The sequence below is a fragment of the Rosa rugosa genome, chromosome 2 (assembly GCF_958449725.1).
Source record: "Rosa rugosa chromosome 2, drRosRugo1.1, whole genome shotgun sequence".
Lineage (NCBI taxonomy): Eukaryota > Viridiplantae > Streptophyta > Magnoliopsida > Rosales > Rosaceae > Rosa > Rosa rugosa.
The window spans coordinates 17,846,499-17,857,769 of NC_084821.1; the positions used below are offsets into that span (position 1 = coordinate 17,846,499).

Below are 11,271 nucleotides of genomic sequence, written 5' to 3' on the forward strand. Positions count from 1 at the left end.
GTGAAACATTTAGAGTGGACTGAGCCTTGACTTCAACCTGCAAAACTTTAATTTTGTTAATAAGATCACCATGTTCCTTGTCCCAATCCTTAGACTTGACATCACCCTGCAAAACTTTAATCTTATAAACAAGGTCAGTACGTTCTTCATCCCATTCTTTTAAAGAAGTTTCAAATTTTTGCTCAGTTTTCATCTTTTCCACTCTTAAAGATTCAATTTCTTCTTCAAGTTTGTTATTTTTTCGAAGAACAATTTTTGAAGCATTATACAATTGCTTACACTTTTCATTTGTTTCTTCATCAAGAGTATCATTTTCCAAGTCGGAACCATCAGAAAAATCAATATTAAGAAAGGAAGTAAGAACAAGATTTACCTCTTCACCATCTGATTGAGACCCTTCATCACTATCACTCCATGTGGTCTTTAAAGCCTTGTTACCACGTGAATTATACTTCTTGTTGTCACAATTGGCAGCAACATGTCCAATTCCACCACACTCAAAGCATTTAGGTTTGTTAGGAAAAATTTTCGAAGAGTTTCCAAAGGATTTTTTATTTTTTCAGAAAATTTTTGAACTCTTTTGTCAACAACGATAAATCCACATAATCATCATCAACATCATCTTTCTTTTTAATAGAAGATAAATCAATATTTTTTACCTTTTTCTCGGGCTTGATCCTCATCTCAAAGGTTTTGAGATTACCTATAAGTTCGTCAAGAGAATAGGTGTCCAGGTCTTGAGTCTCCTCTATAGCTGTCTGTTTGGATTGAAACTTTGATGAAAGAGACCTAAGTATTTTCTTGACAATCCGATGCTCTTCAAAAGGATCACCAAGACTGTGACACTGACTTGTCACATTCATAAGACGAGCATGAAAGTCATCTATTGATTCATCCTCCCCCATTTGCATGTTCTCAAACTCCAAAACAGGACTCTGAAGCTTCTGAACTCTAACCTTTTTATTTCCTTCATAAGTGACCTGAAGAAGATCCCATGCTTGTTTAGCTGTGCCACAATGGCTTATTCTCACCCTCTCCTTCTTGGATAAAGCTGTGTATAAGGAATTTCGTGCCTTGAAATCACAACTTTTATTCCGAACCACCTCTTCTGTCCATTCCTTCTTAGGCTTAAGAACTCTTGCAGATGTCCCTTCTACTTTCTTTGAGTCTTTAGCCTTGGTGGGGTGTTTCCATCCATTCTCAACAACGTTCCACATATTTTCATCCTGAGAGTAGAGAAAAGCCCTCATCATAATCTTCCATTGTGAATAGTCTTCACCATCAAACAAAGGAGGGCAATTTATAGAACTAGAAGCTCTGTTATATTCACATTCCATCCTTGACCACGGATCTACTAAAAAGCTTTAGAACCTGCTCTAATGCCAAGTGAAAATACAAGGACAAAATGTGATTTTCTAGAAAATGGGGATTGCAGTGCACTGATCAATCCTTACTGGGCAGCAGAAACCAAAAATAATAAACAAAACACCAGATTTTGGTTACGCAGTGAAAACCTTAAATATGAGATTAAAAACACTGCGGAGCTCTTACTCTTGAGAGCCCAAAATAAGAATGATCTTATTATGAAGGATATGTTCTTTTACAGACTTGAATAGCACTAGCTCGACTACAATGATTAGACAAAATCTACCACAGAGTTTGTCTTCCTTCTTGAACTCCTTCACTTGAACGATCACCCAATCTTGCTCTTCTTTCTTCACAATCTCTCTACTGATCTCAAGAGAGTTTTATGCATATGAAAACATGATCAACAACACTTATACATGGACCAAGTGTTTTGACTTCTTTGTGAAGACTCAATCTCAAGCAAACATGCAAGACCCTACAAAAATTCTTGTGTTCCCAAAAGCCTCTTTATTTGCCGTATGTTTTTCCAAGCTATATGAATAGCTGCCGCACCAACCAAAACAATCAAAACAGCCTTTTTACCCTAATCCCCTTCTACAAGGAAAAACAAATCTTTTTGTGTTAACAAAATATAAACAATTAAGGAGACCAAATCCCAAAATATTTAGGAAATCAATTACACCCTTTTACACACAGAAAAATATCTTCAAATAAATAAAAGATATTAAACCCATTAAGCTGCAAAGATATTTTCCCGTTTTGTATGGAATGCCAACACACCAAGTTGATCAAAACTTGTACCTACAGATCATTAGATCTTCCTCATCTCCATCTGCATCATCATCAATTTCCAGATTCATGGTCTCCGGCTGTAACCAAAATTCAAGCCGAATTTTTGGTATTCCGATATGTTGGTAACCGACGGCGGCGGTTCGACTTCTGTTACAGATTTAGTAAACCGACCAAAATTTGTTGGTAGCCGGTTGACGGAATTGTTGGTCGGTTTCTTACAGAATCTAGCCTAGTATATGCTAGTAAAGTGGGTTAGATTCCTAACTTTGATTATTGGGATTTTTGAGCCAAAATGTTTCCTTGTTTGGTTTTTTAGACTTGAAGACCATTGCTTATGCGGCAAGGCGAGGTATTTTTCATTTAATAAGACATTAATGGAAACAAGGGGGAGCGAGGAATTTTTTGTTTGGACCCAAAATGAGCATTTTGGCCTGACAAGGCACGTCTTGGAGAAATTGAGCCAATGTCAGTGGCTCAAGCTATATATTGTCGACAAGTTCGAAATATATATTTAGAGGCTAATTAAAGCCTACTATGGAAGCATGGAAATGAAAAGTCAACTTTAGCACATTTTCCTACTTCGGCTAGGAGAAACCGAGCTAAACAAGGAAGGAGGGGCGGCAGACTAACCAAACGAAATCCAAATGAGCTAAAACTTTCCATATTAAATCTAGACATCCCAAGGATCATTTCTTATGAAGAGTGCCAGAGCTATTTTTGAGTGGAAAGCCTTCAAACAATCAGTCCAATTTTCTGCAGAAGCAAAACTGGAAAACTGGACCTGTAAGGAGTCCAGCAGCATTTCCGGCCCAACCACATGGCAGAAAGCTCTGAAAATTTTCCACAATGATCTACACTCATTTTGGATCATTTCATATGAAGAAGTCGAAGGCCCAGTCTGAGTTCTTGATGGATATATAATTGAAGGAATAAAAGAGCCAAAAGTGCTTCCTTATCTCCAAAATTCATCATTCCTTATCTCCAATTAGTGCTCCACCATCATTTGTTTTAGGCCAACCACTTTGGCATGGTAGCCTATAAATAGAGGTTACAATGAAACACTTCAAGACACAATTCATCACAACAATCTCTAAGATTATCCAAGCCTCTCTAGAGCAATCCCTCTCCTTCTCTTACCGGTAGTCACACTCCAGTCCTAATCTTCTCAAGGAGCCGACTGTCAGTGCCACCAAACCTTCCAGCCAAGCTAAAGTCACGCTTTAGCAAGTTCTCCTTCACTTCCCAGTGGTTCTCGCTCTGCTCGATCTACAACATCGAGTATCGATTATGATTTTGAAGAAGTTCAGCAAAAGTCCTCGCCACGAGGCACAAAGAATCCCACTACGAGATTGGTGCCTCGTGGCGAGGACTTTTGCTGAATTTCTTCAAAATCATAATCGATACTTGCTTGTCCACAATCGCTTGAAAGAAGTCAGGTCAAGGAATCTAATGCCCCCAATAGATGTCTATTGCCCCCAATAGACGTGTATTGGCCCTAATAGATGTCTATTGCCCTCAATAGACATTTCGATTACCGAAATGGAAACTAATCTTTCTAAATTAGACAAATAAAATTTTGATTAAAGAAAAAAAAGAGGAGATTACATCAATTCAAAAAGTCTATTGCCCCCCAATAGCCGTGTATTGGCCCCCAATAGACATGTATTGGCCCCAATAGACGTCTATTACAAGATAATAAAAGTTTTTTTTTTTTCCTTCCGTCCACAGTTTACCAAAAAAAAAAAACGAGTTGATTTGGGCACCCACCTATTCACCTTTTCTTTGCCGGTTGATGTTTTGGGGCAGAAATAGAGAGAGACCCGGGAACGGCTCCCAGATCCACGCGAGCTCTCCGACCACCTTCAATCTCCCGTTGGAGGACTCAAACACCTTGCATCGTAGAGCGAGATCTTCCTGCAGCCATATTCACGAACTCCATCAGAAGGTCCAGCCCGTCCTTGCCGAGCTTCTCGGCGATAAGGACCGTCGGCTTGGCATCGAGCCTGGCCGAGGAGAGCATGACGACGAGTCTGGGAGCGGCGATGGCAATCGTGGCAGAGCAAGGTGGCGACAGAGAGAGAGAGAGTCGGCGTCGTGGGCGTCCGGCTAGGGGGGGAGGGAGGGAGGGAGAGAGAGAGAGAGAGAGAGAGAGAGAGAGAGAGAGAGAGAGAGAGAGAGAGAGAGTGGCAATGTTGTAGTTTATTAATTAGACTTAGGGCAAATGGTCATTTGCTGTTAAATTGTGTAGGTAGGAACAAAAATCTGTTGCTGGGGTAAGTGAGATAATTTTTGTTGATTTTGGTGTTTTGGGTTAATGACCCTTTATTGAATGAAGAAAAAAGTTTAAATATATTTATAAATTACATAAAACAACTTAAATTGAATGTTTTAAATTAACAAAAATAATAGAGAGCTTCATCTCGCTATCTATATTTATGAGCGAGATAACTAAAAATTAAAATGGAGAGCTACTTAGGAGTCTAGTGTAGCTGCTAAAATTGAAAAAAAAAAAAAAAAAAAAAACTAAACTAAACATGTTCTGCAAAATAGCTAAGGAGTCAAGATAGAGAGTCTGCTAAATATGTTTTAAGGGAACGAGTAAATGACTAAATGGGGATTTGCTAATCGCTACTTGAGATGTTTTTTTGCATATCATAGGGTTTTACTTTACTCTTTGTTTTTATTTTCTGAAGTGTTCCTTTATTTCTTTTTCTATTTGGACTAAGTGAGTTATTCATTCACTAACCAGTGCAGTTGCTAAAGATTTCTTTTCGGACATTATATTTAGACTTGTATTTTATTGTAGGCAGTATTGCTTTGTCATATGTAATATCCTGATTGTAATTGTTTGAAGAAGCAAAATGAGTTTTGTTGATATGTACGATTACAATGGTAAAGCATGGCATCCATGATTAAATCCGGAGTAGTAGACAACAATTCAGAATGCACATTAACATCAAACCATGAGAATCTATATGGTCAATTGGTGAAGACCTTACCTACCAGTAATACCTACTTATTGTATGGCCTAACATAATTATAAAAAGAAAAGCCGGCCTTCACATTAAAATACAAATGAAGACGACCCTTTCTAGTATAAAACAGATGACTCTCTGATCACTTTTAGCATGAAGCTACATCGTTAGGCACTTTGGCCGAAAAGAATGAAAACCTAATCTATATTAGAGTAGATCCATTGTATCCGTCCATATATGCCGACAGGAAGAGAGAAACCTCTTCTTCTTTTCTTTCCTTTTAAGACCAGATAATGTATAAGAAACTAATTCACTTATGGCCAAAGTGAGACTAGACTTCAATCTATTTTTATACAAAAACGACAATACGTCAAATTGGACCAGTGACCATGTAAAACATGGATAACTAATTTCCTCAGGTCTCCTGACCTAAAAAAAGTTCTTCATATCTTTGTAGGTTTTCACGTGATGGTTGGCCAAGCCAAAGAAGCACATTTTATCCCTCAATGGTTATATTGAAAATTGGAGAATGCTTTAAAGTTCACCTCAGTTAGTAAATTTGCTAATAATATCATAATAGGACCTGTGCGATATGTGTTTTTCATGTATCGAGTCCTATATTGACATACATACTTATATCATACACGATTTACATATGTGGACGAGGTACATTCGTCCACATGTGAATGAGTCAGTGTCGGTTATAGTGTGAATGATATAATCTACATTTATCAACATACTTATTTTATTTAACAGATATGTTGATTATAGTATCGATGCCAGGAAACTCCAAACTCGGACGACATTAATCTGGATTGGATGAAGTGTGTACATTTTACTATCAGATTCCTAATTTTGGCAAACCAAACTAAAGTCAACTTGCAGAATTCAAACCCAATGCAGAAGTCAGTCTTCTTTGTAATAAGGGACACTTCTGGGAAGTGAGTGAAAAACGTGCTAAACAAATGTTGACCTATAATCTCTTTGTGACGCACAAATGTATGGGACACGCAATTAAAAAGCACCAATAATGGAGAACCCTCACAGCATCTTTCGGAATCTTGTCTTTGTTAGAAGTTGTGGCTTAATTAAATCCACTTAATCCGGTCTTAGCCAAGCTATTAATTTTCCAATTACGCAACTTAGTTAGCCTGCAGCACTAGCCTGATTCTTTCTTATTTTATTTTCTATTATTATTTGTTTTTTTTTTTTTTGGAATAAAGGGCTGGTGCGGCTGCCCTCAAGCCTTGATTAATGAAACCGTCGAATACAAGGGGGGGGGGGGGACATTGAGCCTAAACCCCTGATTACAATAGGCACCTAGAGTACATTCTGAAATAATATCATGAGTCTCTACTAAACAATTGTATCCAAATACGCACCAACTAGCAAAGAACGCGCACATTATATCCTTATTTGTTCTTAATAAGGCACATTATTTTCAATTTTTCATATAAGATTTCTAGTTCCATCATCCATGAAATTATTCTTAGTATTTTCTATTTGACTAACAAAGGAAAAAGACAATATATGCAAAGGAATAAAAAATAATGTAGTATAAGAAAAATATGGATTCAGGCAGCGAAGATAAAATTAGGGTTTTATTATTATTATTATTATTATTTTTTTTTTTTGTCATCCAAACTTTAGTAAAAAAAATCAAGAGATGTGTCAATGTGTCATTTGTATGAAAGGGATTAACCAAGCCAAAAGAGATGTGTCAATGTGTCATTTGTATGAAAGGGATTAACCAAGCCAAAAGAGATGTGTCAATATGTCATTTGTATGAAAGAGATTAACCAAGCCAAAAGAGATGTGTCAATGTGTCATTTGTATGAAAGGGATTAACCAAGCCAAAAGAGATGTGTCAATATGTCATTTGTCTGATCTCTGATTGTTTGCTGATCCCAATTGTTGAATAGTGTTCCCAATTGTTGAATAGTGTTCAAGATTCCATTTCTAGTGCCATTGAGGAGTGCTAAAATGAATGCTATATTTTTCTCTATGAAATGCTTCACCGATTTAGATGCCAAGCTTTCTTCGCCTTGGTTGTAAGTTACATCTTTGTCCTCTTCTTCTCCATCTCTTCCTCTGTTTCCTCTAAAGTTCATCAATAAGCCAACTTATTGCAGGTTTTCTAAGAGCTGAACATCAACCAAGAGCTATAAATTCTTCACGAGAGATAATTGTTGCTTCTCCCCAAGGATAAACGAAAGTGTCGGCCCCTGAGACGAAAACTTGGATACCTCCATCACAATTTCTCTGTTACAGTACTGGATTTGGAATTGTTTTGATTTTTGTAAAACATTAGGGTTTTGAGATATACGAAAATAATATTTTCTCAAAAACATTGTGTTTTGAAATTGAAAATAAATAAGGGTTTTTGTCCATTTACCCCATTTCTAGAGATTTTTTTCCCACTAACTTCATTAAGTTTTTTTAATTCTTTCTTACCCAAAACACTCTGAGGTCTTCCTTAATACCCCATTAATCTTAGCGGGAGTCTCCGATGTCTAAGCAATGGATGAGTCTTTTTTGTATTACGGTATGATATTGTGGAGTTTCTTTTTCTTTACAATCTTCACTCTTTTCATGTTGCAGACAAATAATAAGGCTTCAAGTCTTTTGATTATACTGTCAAAGTCTTTTATACACAGTTTTCTCTCTTTGACATGTACTCTGGAGTGGGTTACTTGTGCAATGTTCACAAAATGCATTGACGCTTTTATCTCACATATTGAAACACATGATATTGAAGTTTGGGTTTTCTTCCGACACAATCAATTGTCATCTTGAAAATTTGCTCTCTTTGAAATGTACTCTAAAGTGGGTTATTTGCACAATGTTCACAAAATGCATTGACATTTTTCCTCACATATGTGAACATATGATATCAAAGTTTTGAGTTTTCTTGAGGATATAATCAATTGGCATCTTGAAAATTTTGCTAAACCAGAACATGTAATAAACCATTAATATGACCCCATTTTGATCTTGCAATTTTCGTGTTTACTTTATATATAGGGAAAAAAAAAAAGGAAAAAAAAAAACCCATAAACGACATGAAGGACTTCATTTCAAGTCTTCATCATGCCAGTGAGTCAGTGACACCACCCACACGTCTCCCCCATCATAAAATAAAAGAACGATTCAGAGCAGTCACAGAAGAAAAGTCTGAAAAACGAAGAACGATGACGTTGAAAAGTTTGAACGAATCGCATCCGTTCACCAGAGGCGGCTGAAATCTCAGCCCTCCATTCTTTTCCTCCAAACGCGTCCCCACGGGCTTTAGTCTGTGGCACGCTTTCGCAGCACCAACATGAGGAAGGGAGAGACTAAGTTTAAAAGCCCCTCCACTCTCCTCTTTCTTCTTCGTCAAACTTCCATACTAAACACCGAAAACCCCCCAAAGCTCATTTCTAGAGAGAGAAACAGCCAAATACTCCTGAAGAGAGAGAAAGTCAACTCCACTACTCCCAACTCCAATGGCTGACCTCCCTACCGGCAGCGGCGACTTCCCGGCGGTTCCGTCGCACGGCGGCCAGTACATTCAGTACAACATTTTCGGCAACCTCTTCGAGATCACCAACAAGTACCGCCCTCCGATCATGCCGATCGGTCGCGGCGCCTACGGCATCGTCTGGTACGTCGTTTTTTTTTTTTTTTCCCTCAGGATCGTTTTCGCTTTGATTTGGTTTTGGTTTTGATGATCGGAAGTTTTGCAGCTCCGTGTTGAATTCGGAGACGAACGAGATGGTGGCGATGAAGAAAATCGCCAACGCTTTTGATAATCACATGGACGCCAAGCGCACGCTCCGTGAGATTAAGCTGCTTCGTCATTTGGATCATGAAAATGTGAGTTGTGATGCTTTTGGTCAAAGTGCTTATATTGAATTGTCAATTGCTTTTCAATTCAGCTCTAACTGCTTGTATGTATGTGTGTGTGCAAGTTGACATAAAATGGAATTTTGCTATTTTTAGTAATTAGCTGAAGTAGAAGCTTAATTGATAGTAACTTTTAGATAAAAAAAGTAGAAAAGTTGAAGTATGTACTGTTTTTGTTTTTGGTATGAAATTTTTTGCTGACATTAGAATTTTATGATGGTGAAACAGGTCATAGCTATTAGGGATCTGGTTCCTCCACCTCTAAGGAGAGAATTTTCAGATGTATACATTGCCTTAGAGCTCATGGATACTGATCTGCATCAAATTATTCGCTCGAATCAGGGTTTATCAGAGGAGCATTGTCAGGTACCAGTCTTTGCTCTTGTAGTTCTTCAACCAATCCCCATTGTTAGTTTTTGTGTAGTTAAATGGTTTGAATGCTTGAAGACTGATTGGTGTATGTTGGAATGCTTTGCAGTACTTCTTGTATCAGATTCTTCGAGGACTGAAATATATACATTCGGCAAAGGTTATTCATAGGGACCTGAAGCCCAGCAACCTCTTGTTGAATGCTAATTGTGATCTGAAGATATGTGATTTTGGCCTTGCCCGCCCGACTGCTGAGAATGAGTTATTGACTGAGTATGTTGTCACCAGATGGTACAGGGCACCTGAGCTATTGTTGAACTCTTCAGATTATACTGCAGCAATAGATGTTTGGTCTGTGGGCTGTATCTTTATGGAGCTTATGAATAGAAAGCCTCTATTTCCCGGCAAAGATCATGTGCATCAGATGCGCCTATTGACAGAGGTAAGATGAATAATAGACAGGTAGAAGTAAAAGTTAAATTTGACATTGACCTGACTTTTGATTTGGGATTGCGGGATCATAGTTTAGAAGAAATGAAATGCCATTATAATGCTCACTCCTCGGAGATCTGTTATATGGTTTTTGTGACTTTCTGCTTGAATTAAAAGGCGTTTGGCACCTGCATCAAGTACATAACAAATGGAAAATATATAAAATCCAACTTACATTTTCAGGGATGATTTCTGCTGTTTAGAATGCTGAACACTTTATAATAGATTCTCAAGTTACTTGATGCTTCATTCAAAATTACCTAATCATCTCTAGTTGTTAAGTTCTAGTCCACTGTCCAGATTTCCTCCATGACTTTGGAGGACTGAGTTATTAGCTATCTCCGAAAGAAAGAAATATCTGTTGGAAATATACTAAAACGTGTTTTTTATGTTTTATTATAGCTTCTTGGGACACCAACTGAGTCTGATCTTGGGTTTGTTCGGAATGAGGATGCCAGAAGATATATTCGGCAGCTTCCCCAGCATCCTCGTCAGCAAATGGTGAATCTTTTCCCACATGTGCATCCGTTGGCCATTGATCTAGTGGATAGAATGTTAACCTTTGATCCCACTAAAAGGATAACTGGTAATTTCTCATCCCATATCATTCTTTTGGTGCTTTTTGAAACAGCAATATGTAATTATCTTTAACTTTTCTATTACATGGTCTTAATGGTTATACTATTATTGCCTCACCATGGTTTAATTCTTTTACTTGTGGTTTTGCAGTCGAAGAAGCATTAGCTCATCCTTACCTGGAAAGACTGCATGACGTAGCTGATGAACCAGCCTGTACTGTTCCATTCTCTTTTGATTTTGAGCAACAACCCTTGGGAGAAGAGCAAATGAAAGATATGATTTACAGAGAGGCTATAGGATTCAATCCTGAGTATGCTTGATATGATAAGCAGAATTCCTCCTCAGTTCTTATATTTATAAAATAGAAAGATTTGGAGTTCCACTTCTATGATCAAAAAGGTTATGGTGATCAAAATACTCCAAAGCATCCGTGTGCATTGTGTTGAATAGAAGGCTGCTGATCAGGTCACCGTGATCATCATGTTTCAAAATACTCAGATGGGTTTGCTGATTTTACCAATATGACCGCCCATCAATATTATTAGATGTTTTATATTATTTTTGAGGTGAGTTCCTCTTCTTCTTGCAGTTGAACTTGTATTTGATTTATCTTGTTTGTATCTTAATTTTTTTCTTTTTTGCCTTTTGATGTACGAAACTTGTACCATGTATATCACGATTGGATTGACGAACCTAACTGAGATTCAATAATATCTTCTATTTATTCCTTCTGGGGCTAATCTGGGATTTAATTTTCACAAGTTGTGAAGCTGTTGTACTTGAGTTATCTGCCTCTGTTTAATGGACCAGT

The 11,271-nt window shown here is 37.5% G+C and overlaps 1 protein-coding gene across 1 annotated transcript; it reads left to right on the forward strand.

Moving 5' to 3' along the window:
- Positions 1–8,500: 8,500 nt before the first annotated feature.
- LOC133731812 (mitogen-activated protein kinase 3) lies at positions 8,501–11,187 on the forward strand. The gene is made up of 6 exons (XM_062159232.1): positions 8,501–8,778; positions 8,861–8,990; positions 9,249–9,386; positions 9,499–9,831; positions 10,284–10,467; positions 10,611–11,187. The coding sequence occupies exons 1-6, from the start codon at positions 8,621–8,623 to the stop codon at positions 10,778–10,780; spliced, it is 1,113 nt and encodes a 370-aa protein (XP_062015216.1). The 5' UTR covers positions 8,501–8,620; the 3' UTR covers positions 10,781–11,187.
- The last annotated feature ends 84 nt before the right edge of the window (positions 11,188–11,271 follow it).